A 14,808-nucleotide genomic window follows, 5' to 3' on the forward strand; every position below is an offset into this window, starting at 1 on the left:
ATACACACACTTCTTAACGGTCTCACCTCTCCCCTCCAACCAACTGCAAATTTATTACCGATCTCCCAAGATTTTCTAAAAGGATTTTCCATGAACAGGGCCAGAGCTTTGCAAGTGATGAGCCGAAACCAGATGGGACTTTGTGCCCCCACCACCTGGGGTGGTTGAAACCTGCTGTACCATCCCTGGCAGCCAGGGTCTCTGTTTGCAGTGTCCCGGGGGGGGTGCACCCATGGAGGGAGGATGCGTGCGGTGGTGAACACAGTGGCAGGGCCCTGTGATGGGCTGCCAAGCCCCACGTAGCTCGACATGGAAGGAGCAATCAGTGCGAAATTCAGCGTCGCAGTTACTCCTTGCAGCTCCGTCATGGCTGAGATGAGCAGTATAATGATGGCAGCAGAGATAGGAGCTGCTGTGGTGGCAGGGTATGGCCATATGTTTGGGGCTTCGTCCCGAATTCTGTGTTGGAGCTATAAAATGGGGAGTCTCAGGTCCTCTTCCCCATGCCCAACCGCAAGCCCGTGTCCCACAGGTAGCCCAGGTGGCTTTGCAGTGGTCATGCTTCCTGATGAATGCTCCCAGGCCTCCATCAGTGAGCCTTAGAGCAGCCAAACTTCCCAAAAGTCCCAGTTTCACATAGTGCCCAAGTCTGCTCGCTGCATAACACCATGAGCAGGGCAAGGATGCTGCTGGCCAAAGCAGGACAGTCACCCCAGCAGCTTCTCAAGCCATGAGCAGGACTGGGTGCTGCACCACGCCAGCACATCTAGCCAAGCACCCATCCTCACGACACACCTCGCCCAGCCGTGCTGCCGCATTAAACTTTAGTTGAACAAATCAGTTTTACTGGGAGAACGGGGTGCAGAGCGGTAAGTCATCTGTCTCTCCTCCCCACTGAAGACGTCTCAGAAGACTACTGTTTTCTACCCCAACTTATTATCCTTTCACTCTTGGGAGGCAACTTTCCAACGGGCAGAACGTGTTTTCCCTTGTCACTCTCCATCATCGCTTCTCGCCTCACCCGTGTTTTGCTAAGATAGAGGGTTTATTGTAAACTTATTAATTACTTCGTTTCTCCTGCAAGGAGCCAGGAGAAAAATTTTCAGAGGCAGCCAGGATCTGCTATTGTGTTGGCGGAGGAGCCGAATGCGGCTGACGTCATGATTCATTTTCCCCATGACTGAGGAAGGCGACTCTCGGTGCCACGTCGCGCATATGAATCAGGCAGCGTTCCCCTGGCACAGCATGTCAGGCAATTCATCTTCCACCAGGACTTCTTCAAGCAGAAGAGAAAACACCAAACTTTTGCTATTGCACTTTCCTGCAAACCCTGCGGAGAGGAGGGCTGGGGAGACGGGGGCTGCATCCTCCCCAGAGCACACACTTGTCCCTCCACCTCTGATCGGTTGGGTCTATAGCAGCTATTTTTCTGTGCCTGTAGACACATCGACAGGTCCCACTGTGACTCCAGCATGCACGGCCAATCCTGCAGCCATTGTGAGCATCTAAGCCAACTTTCTAGCCTGCTTACTGCTACCTTCTCTCCAAGCTTAGGAAGTACTTTCCTGCTCATATCAAGAGGAAATCAATATAGACAGAAGTTCATAACAAACTAATCTGTTTTACAGCATGAATGACACTCGCCTGGGAAAACTGAGATAATGACATCCTCCCTTCTCAAAGCAGTACCAGCATCAGACCATTGATGGACGATTCGTTATCATGCTTTACATGTGGGAGAGCACAGGGGGAGCACAGTGGATATCCCAAATAAAGGAGTCATGCATCCAGTTTGAGAAATGACACTTTATTCTTACGACAGAAGAGCTACATCCATTGTAACACAAAATGTCAGACTTCAGGGTGTGCTCCATCCTCCACGGAGGAGAGGAGAAGGGACACCCCCAGGAAGGTGAAGAGGTACCCACAGCCTGGTGGCAGGTAGCAGGCTAAACCTAGCAGCTGGGAGCACACAGTCCTGAGATAACCAAGAGCCCAAGAGTCTCGGTGAGAAACAAAAAGCATGCTATTGACATCTGAGCACACCACACAACATAGAGGTGTCAACACGGGTGTAGGGTCTTCAAATGGCCATTTATGCTCATGCTTTTCTGCTGAGTGATGGCAGGCTCAGGTAACTGGATATCTTGAAAATAATTTCAACCCTGTTGAGTGATAAGCCGTTTGCAAGAGCAGGAGGTATCCACAAAGAACCTGCTACTCATGACTGATCCTTCCCCAGGTCCCTGTCCTCAGGGACCAAGCCCTTGGCTCCCATTAGGAGAGGACAACCACAGGGGTAGGAAGCACCAGCCTCCCGCAAGGCTCATCTCTCTGCTGGGGCCCAGATTTGGGGGATCCTTTTGGGAAAAGCTGCAAACGTTGGTGCTGTGGCTCCTCAAACCAGCAGTTCCCACCTTATTCCTAGAGAGATGCTGAGACAGTCTGGGCAGTGACGAACACATTTCCCAGTTCAAAGGCAGGAATTGGGTCTTGGCACAGGAGAGCCCTGGGATGGAGCTAGATTTGCCCTCCCACAGGAGGGAAATGATGCTTTTCAGAGGAACCGGTACAGTTTGGGAATCAGCATGAAAGAAGGGAGAAGAAGCTGTTCCCTGCAACACAGAAGCAACCCAATACCACAAATTAAGGGTGGGAGGGGAGAATTTGTCCTTGCTACCTCAAGTGTTCTGCCCAGAAGTGCTCCACACCTGGCTGGTGGCTGGCGGTGGGACGCTAAGCAATGGTCTGGCGGCTGAAGAGGTCGAGGGTGAGGGCGCTGAGGAAGGCCGGGATGCTGTCCTGACGAAGCAGGTGGAGTTCAATGAGCTCCCGGATGGTTCGTGAGAACTCCGTTTCCAGAAGCTGCATTTTTCCACCGGAGGAGCTGGAGGCCTGAGGGGAAAGAAGAACAAGCTCATTAATACAACAGGGGTTTAATTCACCTCCCGTGACGCAGGGAGAGCTAGTGGCATCGCCCTGAAGCCTCCTTTGGCACGGATCCGCCTGTAATCAAGGACACGTTATCTGCTGCAGCGCAGGTGTTCAGCACACGGTGTCATTGGGCTGTTACCGAGTCGTGCGTTTCCAGCATCCCCACACAGGGCCCCTGCGGGAGCCTTCCCCAGTGACAAATGGGGCACTGGGGAGATGAGGGGTTTGACCATCCCGGAAAGAGGTTGCACAGGGGCCAGGCTGTGCCACCAGCACAGAACCAAGGTGCCCACGTCGGGGTCACCATCACCATCACCACCCAGGTCTCGGGTGGCAGGAGCTACGTGCAAGGGCTTTCTCTCCATGAAAAACACTTACCCCTGAAGTCATTCTGCTTCTGTAGGAGGAAGCAGACCTGTTCCTAATTAATGCAACTCCTTCCCAATGAGCTGCTGATCCACCCTGCATCTCTAAAGTGTTTCTGGATGTTTAAATCAGCCCGGCAGCGCATAGCCGAGAGCTCCAGAGGAATTATTCCAGAGATGCTCTCATGAAAATAAGGAAACTCAACATGTGGGAAGACATTACAAATCTCCTGTAACATATAAAACAAGCAAAAAAAAGCTAAATGCAAGAGAAATAAGGAATGCTTGAAGCCTCTCCTGCCCCTGGAGGCACGAAAGCAGCTTGTTTATTAATAAACAGCAAAAACATCACAGTGCAAATGCTAATTTTTTCCCCTGCCATTTTCCCCTTCAAAATGCTCCCGTTCCTAACTGCTCTGCAGGTCTGCTTCCCGTCGGAGCCGAGGCGGGGCAGCGCGGGTGGTGCTGAGCAAAGCCAGCATCCCCCCTGGGTGTGCAAGAGCAGGGCAGACCCCCACCCCAGTCGAAGGATGCCAAGAGCCAGAGCAAAGGATTGCCACGTGAAGGGAAAAACATGGCTGTACCTGCTAGGAGAGAAGGGAAGCGATAACTGCTGAGAGCCCTGGGGAACCTGCTTGTTTCTGATTTCATGTTCTCAGGAGCCTGGACGCATTTGATTTTGAACTTTTCACGTATGTGTCACTTCGGATTGCGAAGAGCGCAAGGTACTGAGAATGTCCCCGTCACCCCTGAGCCAGGCAGGGAATCTAAACAAGGTTTCTGTGTGGAAAAGTAAATTAGCTTTTGTTTAAATCTCCTCCGCTTTGGCTTGGTTGTTTTTCAGCAACTCCAAAGGATGTTCAGCGCTTTAATCCGCTGCTCACTGGAGCTACCCGACTTGCTTTCCGTGCACCCGATGTACCGCTGGGTCAGGTTAAAGAGGCTAAGTGGGAAGAGGGCAGAGATGGCAGATGAAGAAACCAGTTGGAAGCACAGGGAGGGACGTACATCCACAATCCATGTAAAGCCAGAGACGCAGCGTGAGGCTGTAACATAGCTAGGAGCAAGTACAGGGGCTGGGCGCTGTGAAAGCAGCACAGGTTTTGTTTTGCAAATCCCCCTGGATTCAGCTGACGGGAAGCGCCGGTTTCAGAGGAAGGTCCGAGTATTATGAATGCATCACTTGTGTCTCCAAAGTCAGCGCTGAATTGGATTCATCTAAAATGGGAATTCAAGCTCTGTATGAAACACACGCTGCCTCCTTCGCAGATTTAAAACACTCTTTGGGCACAGAATTAATTTTCTAAGAATTTACAAGTAAATCCATTAATTGGTTTACTAGTTTAATTAATTAAAGCAAGTTCCTTAAGAAATTCAGCATCCCGTGCCAGACCATTTTCTTGTGTTTTATGATCTTGGAAACGGAGTAACGTAAATGTTTTAAATTTCCCCTCTACTTTGAGCTTACTGGCGTCCTGGGTAAAGGCTACATTTGAATAATTTCTTTTTTATGAGATTAATGGTAATTTCTCTCTACTATTCTTCATAACCGTTTCCTCCTTCAGCAGAGGCATAAGAATAATGTTCAGAGAAAGTTACGTGAACAAATACATGCTTCTGAGAAGACTGTTATTTCCCATTGAGTTCAATGGGATTGTGGTTTCTCTGGGTTGTTGGATGGTCAAGGGAGGCACTGTCCTCCCTGCTGTGGCCTCCGTCTCCCCAGGAACTCAAAAAAATGCAAAACCCCCCAAAAGCTTCCAAACCTCAGACATCTCAACCAGGTTTCTCATGATCTCTTCTGAAGCAGGAACAAGGCAAAAAGGCATCCTCTTAGAAAAAAAAGCAATTCTTCTTCTGCCAGGAGATGTTTACATGCTAACTTTGAGGATGGATGCACTTGCAGTTCAGTTCATTCAATCTCACACTGCTTTTAAAAAAATTCAGAATTTTTTTTTTTTTCCCCCAGGAGTGTTTTAAAATTGCTATCATTGTTACCTTTCTTATTACTTGTTTTTATTGCTCTTTTTTCTTCACCCATCTGTTCATAATGTAGTATAGACTGGGATATATATATATAGATTTGTTGCTTTGAGTTCAACAGCAGGAGTACCTTTACAGCATGTGCTTTACAAATAAAGTGATTATATGAAATAATAGCAATATGTTCCCATTAATTCACAGGATTTCTTTTCAAACGCCAGTCTGCACCCTGCCTGGTGCACCCAGCAAGCCACAGGCAGAGAAGGAAGCACTGGGGTGGGTGGCGTGGGAGTGGGAGCGAGCAGGGGATCACGACGAGGGAGGAGGATTTGCAGGGCTGTGCGGGAGCAAGGAGAGGGAGGACACTGGAGGGGATGCTCTGCTGAATAAACGTTGCAGGGTCTGGTTGTTTCATGATGGTTTGGATGAATGGAGAGCGGTTCCAGCTCTAAAAACTGGATTTATGAAAGATAGGAAGATGAAGGTTCCAGCGGTTCAAAGCTGTAAGGGCACTCGAGTCCTCCTCTTCACAGTTCATAGCTAGGACTCCCTCCACTCATTTTTAATCAATTTTTAAAATTTAAAAATGTCTCAACCCTCAAATAAAAACTCCTGGACACAGCCCCTGCTAACAAGAACTTGCAGGTGACGGCACGTACCAACTATTCACGTGACACACTCCACGTAATGCAATCGCCATTCACTCCGGTGATGCACCCCTGGGAATTCTAAGTTTAGATGAAGCCAAAAACCACCCAAGCCCATCTAGGAAGAAAATGTGAAGCTGAAGAACCTGAATGAGTGTCACTGATCCACACGGACAGTCCATGAGTGGGAATGGGGCAAGAGAGACCAGAGCATATTCAAACCCAGCCCTAACTGCTCTGTGCCCCACACTGTTGGCACATCTTACTCAGAGCTACATCCCTACAGTGTGTTGTTGCTTTTAAAGAGAAGTGTGAAAGAAAAAGCATCAAGATTTAGAATCAAAACGAATACATGGGATCGAAGGAAAAGCTGAGCCTGTGAGTACCCCCATCAGCCCTGCAGTCAGTGCATAGAGGAGGCAATGCAAGAGGACAATTTGGGGACCATCATCACGCTTCACTCCCCCTTTCCCTGCTGTGCTGAGCGAGCCAGCCACGTGCAGCGCTTCACTAGAGATGCCAATATTCCCCCCGTACCCCCAGTTTCCCTGAGCACAGAGCAGCCCAGGATGCTGAAGCTAAGTACTATGAGAATACCATCTCACAGGTACTCTTTACATAGACCTATACTGGTTTCTTCTAATTCATGGAAAAAATCTGCCTGGCTCACTAAACTACTGAGATTCAGGTCTACGTTATGTTTTATTCAGATCTCAAATACTTGCAAAAGGAAAGATTCCAGCTTTCGCTAAGCTCCGTTGCCAGTTCAGTCTGATTTAAGGCCTATCGGGACCTCTTCTAGAAAAGCAATGGAAATCAATCTTTGCCCCGTGTTACCGCATGCTCGGTTCTGCTGGTGGGGGGATGCGACTCCTGTCATAGATTTGAAGGGTGACACCCCCTTCTCCTCGCAGGCTGTGCTACCCCATAGAGCAATCAGATCAGCGGGCAGGTTTCACTATATTGTAAAACACAAGACGACAGGTCTATTTACCACATGGTGACATAAACTTGCAGTAGCTGCTCCTGGATCTGCTCAGAGAAAGGAGCTGTTAGTACAATTGTTTTTCCACACGAATCAAGATCAGCTGCTGCCTGCCAGGAGGAAACACCATAAATCTTCTTCTTAACCCTGGAAATTGGTAAATTATTCAAGGCTTTATAGTTTAGATATACATATAAAAGTCTCTCAACCACCAGCGTGGTAGAAAAGCAAGTTCTCCTCTCCAGCAGGGACCATCTCAGCAAGGAGCAGACAACGCAGAATATGCGGAGGAGCAGCAGGCATTCCCAAATGTCCCTGCTGGGGGATGGACCTGCAGCTGGCCAGACCGGGCTGGTAATGCAGCAATAAAGGACCATAAAGGAGGCTCAACCTCAACTGCTGTCGCTTCAACGTAACATACACAGGGCTTCTCACTGCACTGACTCTGCTGAGCAAAGTCATGCTGCTGTTGCACAGAAACCCTCCCTGAAAGCCAAGTCCCAGCATTTACTTCTCCGCTTGTTCCACCAGCTGAGAGGGAGCTATGTCAAAAGTGTGACAGTGTCTCCTTCAGTCATCTACAAGCTAACATATGGTTCAGAAGTGCACTCTGAACTAGATACACCATTGTTTTAGTTTCTTGTATGCCCTTTTCCTCTTGCCTCTGACATATTTTGGTAGCTAAAAACAATGGATGCCCCCACTCTGGCTCCAAAAGTGCCATCAGCTATGAACTGGCATGCAGTGTGACTTTAATCATGCAAAGGATGCTTCTTGAAAAATACTGGTTGAGCATATGACCCAATGTCCTCTAGACCTTCAGACCCTGGAATAAGATTGAAAAGAGGGTGGTTGCATGCCCCAAGGAGAAGGCTGCCATGGGGATGTGGTGTCGTGAGAAAACATGGGGTAGAAATGCAGAAAAAGGGAGAAGAGGGCTTCAGCATTCAATACAATTTGAGATTTCAGCATAAAGCGGGGATATTCTACCTCTGATTTCCACACCGAGAAAGCACAACTGCCTTTGGGGATGTGATTCATGCAGGTTATGTGCTCCTGCTGGAGGTGGAGCTCCTGAACGGGTTTTGGCGAGTTGACAACGGTGATGGTGGAGCTTTGTGCCAAGAGCAGTAGGCAAGAGAGTTGTGTCTCAGCTTGGGAACCCCAGTTCAAACACCTCTGCAGAGTGTGGAAGGATGAAGTCTAGGACTCTGGCAGGGCTGCCAGAGTGGCTTTCCACCCCTTGGCACAGTCACAAGCCTTTGCTTTGCAGATGCCGCTCAGCCATGCTCTGTGGTAGATGGTACTTTTCAAAGCTAAGATGTATTACGGGTCAAAATGAGCAAGTGAATCATTGCCCAGTGACATTTACCCAGTGAATGCATTGTGGAGGCACCATCTCATCTGCTATACTCCTTCCATAAATCACTGTCCGTGCTGCATCCCTACGTACAACTGCTCTGAATACACAGAGCAAACAGCCCCGTGCGTGCTGAGGCAGGGGGCACCACGGCTTCACATCCGTGACTCTCTCCCTGCTCTGTTCAGGTCCACAGGCTCCTCTGGCATTATGGGCCATGGTATGGCCACGTTCTCCTCTCTCTGCCCCAGTTCCTACTGCCATTTCCCTTGTCCTTGTGGTGTTCCCCACCCCACCTCGAAGCTTGCTGTGCTGCCTGCTCCCATGCGGGTTATGCACATCTCCCCACCAGATCGATCCCTTTGGCAATTTGCCTTCATCGCTTGAGTCCCTCAGACCTCCTCTTCACATGGGACAGTCATTCCCCTTTCCCAATGCCTTCCCCCATCAGCAGAAGTCCTCAGGGTCCGCTGTGCCATCTGATCACCTCCCGAAACCTCCACAGCGCTATCGCTGTGTGTGCCACAGAACCTCTGCCACCAAGCGCCTTGGGCACATCAGTGGCCCCAACAGCCCCTCGCTTCCCTCTGACGCCTTCGATGTGGTGCCCGCTGCCTGCCTCGGCACCCATTAATACACATAAACCCTGTCACAGGCCAACAAACCTATTTGAAAATATCTTTTAAGAAGCTGCTGGCTCTGACCTTTAAACGAGAAAATCCTTTTTGTTTCTGCCTCTTGCTTCGGATGCTGAGATTTTTCTAAATGTCAAAGGCCGCCTTGTCCACGTGTGGATGTTGAGGGGGGAAACAGTGATGCCAAGCAGGCTGGCACCCTCTCCCCGAGTCTGCAAAGCTGATAAATCACCACTACGGGTCACTCCAGGCAGGCATACACACACACACACACACACACACACACGGCAGACCACCAAGCACAGAACCAGCCAAAAAACTGGAGTGCCCAGCAAATACCCAGGGAAAAGACTGTGTATGTGTGTGTGCGCGCGCGCGCACGCACATGTGGAAACTGCCTGCTGAAGTTATAACAACCCAAACATGAGGTTTTGAGATTTAATTGCTCAAACTTGGCTCTCTCGGGTGATGATATCATTATCAAAATCCCCCAATTGAGTTACGCCTCACCAATCAATCTCTCCTAAGCATCACACACTGCTCAAATACCAGGTCCCCAGGTAGCCACTAAATCACTTTAATTAGAGGCTGTTCATTTAAAATTAGAGAAATATTAAAAAAAACCCAAAAAACCCCACATTGTACCATAAGATGTGCTTACAGCTGGAAATATTTATGAGGTTATTTAGCAAACTGTTTACTGGTTTCCTTCTTCTTTTTTCACGGTAACGAGAAGGTTTCAGCCGGCCTGATAGGATGCCTGCCCGAGGTAGCTCTCGCAGGATGTGCAGCTCTTCATCAATCAAGTCACCTGCCTTTCACAAATGACCATTCCTTGTCTGCAGCAAAGTTTTCCCCCTTTTAATATCCTCTTTGTAACCCAAAAGAGGAAGAGTACTTCTTTATAATAATTGCTTCTTGCCAAGACCTCTGACCTCTGTGTCGCCAGCTTGCTATATAAAGCGAATTTATGAGGCAGAGAGGGATGGATGCCTGTAAAAGGGCCTTCCAGGAAATGTAATGAAAAAGCTGCTTTTAGCTGCTGAGCAAAGAAAAGCAAGCGCCTGGCAATGCCAAGAAGAAAATTGAAAGCTGGGGTGGGATAAGTGAGAAACAGCCCTGCGTGCACTGAGATTTATAGCAAACATTTCCTTTCTCTTTCTTATTATTCAACATTGAGATGAACCACATCCCCACAATGTCTTTCGAGCAAGAGGTCAGCTCGTATACTTCCATCTTAATCAGAAACACGACCCAGGCCTATGCACATGAGTGACAGAAGTGATGGAGTTCTGGATGCTGCACCGGCTCAGCAGCAAAGAAACACAGAGTGGGGCATATTGCATAGCAGTGAGTTTCTCTCTACAGCTAGATGTTTTGATCTATGTGAGCTCTTCTGCACCCAGTGTAAAAAACGAAACATGTAAAAAAAAGAGCAGGGATGTGTGCTGAAGAGCCTGCACCCCTCTTGATGGGGAAAACCGGTTGGTGTTAATCCTGGGGGACGGTGCTCTGTGCAATAGAGGGCAAGTCAGCACCTTCTCTCAAAAGGTTTCCCCTACAGGTTAATGCCCTTTAGACTGTCAAATGTGATGCCATAAAAATAAGATCAAAGGCTTTAAAATAAAGGAAGCATATTTTTTGATTCATACTATTACTATTTTATATCTGAATATTCCTATAGAGCTTTTCATCCTGGAAGACAGGTCTTTGAACTGCTGTGATTTCACCTATCACTGAGGAACAACCCCCAGGGTAAAATGTGACAGCTATTATCAGGGTGCATTAATGTTACTCAACAGTTCAGGACAGACAGAGACAAATATATCCAATTGAAATCATAGGTTTGAAGAACTACTGCTCAGTGTGGATTAATACCCATGCATTTTCCAAAAGTGCTTTGAGAGTTTTAAAGGACAAGTACTGAAACTAAAATTCCCTGTCTCATCTGAAGGATGCATTCATCTTCCCACCATTATGCTGTAAATTGAACATCAGTATTGTCAGAGAGGGAAGACAGTAACATACATGATCCACCCCCAGCATCTACTTTTGCATCCACAGATTCTGATGGGGATCTCCAAACCAACTACTAAGGAGATTCACCCTGTGGAGATTTGTTGAGATGATACCTAGAAGTGCTTCAGCTGAATACAAGACTGGTGAGAGTAAATCACAGCAGACTATTCACATCACAGAGAAAGGAAAACTGCATGGGATGTCCACTCTAAACTAATACTGGCAGTAGGCTTTCAGCCACACCTTGAGATCATAAATTACAAGTTTTTAACAGGCCTCAGGACTGCTAAATAGTGTTCAGTAGCCAAGTATGTTTATAAACATCAACCGTGAAGGAGTATAGATGAGAGCAAGGCACAGGGCCCACAGAATTTTTCCAACCCCATCCTATAAAAATCCAAACTATGAAATTAAGTCTTCAAAGCCAATACCTCAATAAAAGGCTCAGGATCTTTACAAATCAGTGTCTTTCCTTGACATACAGGGAAGCTGTGCTGATCCCCCAGCCACAGCTATCTCTGACCTACAACGAAGCCCTTCAGAAAAAGCAGCCAAATGCACATTATCCCAACTGCTGTCACAACCATGGGCTGCAGAGCCGGACTGATCCAGCACCCAGGCTGCAGCTTTCCAACCATCTGCGAGGTGACCGTATTGGACTGGTCAAGCTGCAGAGTGAGTAGCTAACAAGCATTAACAACATCTAGCCCATGTGTTCTGTCTAGTAAAATGCCAACCCATCTGCCTGTAACATTAGCAACTCCATAGAAGCCATATGCAGGAGAGACATAAATTAGGGAGAGAAAAATCTCCTGTTACTTTCTCCGAAATGACTGCAGTTGTAGCGTGCAATGCTAGGGACTGGGTGTTATTTAAGTTCTGTTTTCCCAGCCAAATCACAGCCTCACGGAGCTCTCCAGCCCTGCCATCCAGAGGCAGTTTCTGGTCTGTGCCTGGCCCTGATGAACATGTTGGCTTGGCACAAAGGGAAAAGTAGGTGCAACTCAAACCAGGTCCCGAACCTCTCTCCCAGCAGAGCCAGAAGCGGACAGACAACTTGAGGGAGACACCAGGGACTGGCAAATGAACCCAGTGCACAAGAATCCCTCATTTAGACAGGGAACTAATTTCATTAACCAGCCAAGTTGCTTATCACATTCCTCTCCATCTCTCTTGCTGGGAGGAGAGCTGGAAGCACCAGAGGAACAGAGAATCAAGAACATGGGACTTTCTGGAACATGAGAAGGAAGCACCTATGGGAGAAATGCAAAAAAATCATCTGTGTGGGCTTTAATTAAGATGGCCTGGTTCCCAAAGCGGGGAGATACTCCGCTTGTCAACTGCAGCTGTGAGCAGGAGGTCTAGAAGAGAACATAAGCAGCTAAGTTTGCAAAACCCTGCATCAATGAGAGACGGCTGAAACCACGGTGAATTTTGACAGCAACTTTCTGCTAGCTGCCGCGTTGCCTGGGAGATAGGCATCCACTCCCCAGAGCAAACCACCGCTCACCAACCTGGAGAACTTGCTGGAGCCTTCATCGCTCACTGAGTCACACCAGGCATGCGCCGTTCCTCTGCTTAGCTGCTTCTGCATCAGGCTCCTGCCAGGGGCGCCTGCCTTCCATTCTCTGGATTAGAGTAAATAAGCTGGAAACCCCAAGATTCATCCCAGCTGAAGTGCCTGCACATGACAACAGGGTGCAAACAGGTCATACAGACTTCAGGACTCACCAGCTGCCAACTGGAAAAGAACCCCCGCGTTTGGGAGCTGGGCATCTGGTTTTGCAAGAGTTGGAGGGTGAGTCCATGAGGCTGGGAATGGTTAAATGAGCAGATTACAGAAGCCTGCGAGGCACGTCTCGCTGGAGCGACTGGTACTCTGTGATACAGCAGACAGCAGTGTGTGATTAATATATTTATCCTCCTCATCTTTTCGGTATCCTTCTGGAAGCCTTGTCATAAGCGGGGTGAAGGGAAGGCTAAAGAACTGAACAAGAAGATCCTGTGATCTAATGGCTCAAGAGACCATAAGTGATAAACTTAATGACAAGCAGACAATTAGACCTTAGATATGTGGCTGAAGGATGGGACAGTATATGGAGCATGCCTGTTCCTGGCTCATTGAGTTTGCAAGGCTTGTGGGGGAAGGAGTAACAGATGGACCTGATAGCAGATTACAGCTGAAATTCTCACCATGTTTATTCATTACCCTCTTCTAGCTCTTGTTTGTCATCGTCTGGCACCCCGGGCTAAAATGCAGGTTTAAGCCTCACATCAAGGAAATTGGTGACACATATTAGTCACCTCTGCACAGAGCCAGTGCTCTGCATTACAGTCAGTGCTACGGAGACCAATGCTGCCGCTCAACTAGGAGCAAGAAGAATGGTCAATAATTACCTCGTCCTATGGGACTGTGTGACTTGCTTATAGTTATGATCTACCAAAGTGGAATTTAAGTGCTGGCTTTGGAAATAACATTAGCAGCATCAATAACCAAATTTCACAATTGTAGCATGAGTTGAGGAAGGCGCTTTTATTGCTCTTGCTTTTTTGCTGGCTCACATTTTCTTTGTTTTTCTTCATCTGAAATCGCTGTCATCAGCATGACTGTCAACAGGACCAAAGAGAGCATGACTTGTCACTACCCAGAAAGTCAAAGAAAGAAAGGAAAGTTGATTTTGAACATGCAGAACATTTTTCTTGTGTCTTCAAGAATGAGTTTTAACCCCTAAAAGCTCACTAACCCCCTGTGGGGAAGCACATTCCTCAGACTGCATCTATAGCCACAAGTTGAGATTTATACTGGGGGAGAAGAATTCATTATTTAAAAAAATTAACCATTTCTTTCTCAACTTCAAGACTTCTGAGTGCACGGAGCTGGTGGTTACCAGTAGCTGTATTTGTGGAGTTACTCTACCAGACTGGTAGTCTACAGGCAGGAAAACCTGAAGACCAAGATAGTAAGGAAACCAGTCAACGGGCCAGGTTGGGTATATTCTGCTTTCACAAAATGGGCTTTTAATGGTAAACCCAGTGTGAAACAAAGAGTCACAGGACTCCTCTCTCCTCGAGCAGATCTGATCTCACCGTAAGAAGGAAGCCCACAGCTGAAGAGACAGAGGTTGCAGCTAAGGAGTGAATAAATAGGAAGATTTCAGTATTCAGTGAAAAAGGAAAAGAAATTCCACTGTGTCCCTCGAGGGGACACTCAGACCTCTGGGCTACGACGCATTTGCTGAAAGCTGCTGTTGCCGCCTGCGCTGTCATTTGGCACTAACCTCCTGAAGAACATGGCAAGACAGCACTGCTGGTTCTCATGTCTGGATGAACATGCTCCTCCTCCCGTAGGGAAAAGGAGAGGTTTTCTCTTTAGCGAAAGTACCATTTTCAAGCAACCTCCGAGGAATCTGCCTCGGGCCCTGGCCCTCCCCGTCTGACACACATCTGACTGGTTGTCTCTTCCTGCTGGTGTTCTCCCACTGACGTGCTGCCATCCGTCAGTCAGCTCCTTTCGCTGGAGGTGCAGGGGGGTAGAAAAGATTTATGCAGACACCATGTATGCAATTATGAAAACAGAAGACGAGACACTCGGATATCACACAAATTGATGCATTTTTGCTGGCAGGCTTTTTGCATGATCCAGTAACAGCTGTCATGCACCAGCCTCTCTCATCTGAGCTCTACTACCACTTCAGCATCATTCCACATCCTTTACGAGGGCTTGCTTCCCTTCCCTTGCGCAGCTTGCTCCAGATGCCACAGCAAAGCAGGCAGCAGCATGGCATGCAAAGGGGAGACAGCATGATTGGTTTTCATAGCAGCATTAAAATGTAATGCTCACTTCTTTAGGCAAGATGCCGCTAATTAGCAATGACCTCAA

The 14,808-nt window shown here is 47.9% G+C and overlaps 1 protein-coding gene across 5 annotated transcripts in view; it reads right to left on the reverse strand.

The window, feature by feature from the left end:
- Positions 1 to 1,811: 1,811 nt before the first annotated feature.
- MAD1L1 (mitotic arrest deficient 1 like 1) overlaps positions 1,812 to 14,808 on the reverse strand; it is a 379,520-nt gene continuing 366,523 nt past the window's right edge. For 4 of the 5 annotated variants that reach the window (XM_049791592.1, XM_049791591.1, XM_049791595.1 and 1 more), the window contains one exon: positions 1,812 to 2,895. In XM_049791592.1, coding sequence (XP_049647549.1) covers positions 2,737 to 2,895 — 159 coding nt within the window. In that variant the 3' untranslated portion in view covers positions 1,812 to 2,736. The remainder of the gene's footprint in view (positions 2,896 to 14,808) is intronic. The other variant, XM_049791593.1, reaches the window with a different exon arrangement.

Source organism: Accipiter gentilis, chromosome 33 (assembly GCF_929443795.1).
Source record: "Accipiter gentilis chromosome 33, bAccGen1.1, whole genome shotgun sequence".
Lineage (NCBI taxonomy): Eukaryota > Metazoa > Chordata > Aves > Accipitriformes > Accipitridae > Astur > Astur gentilis.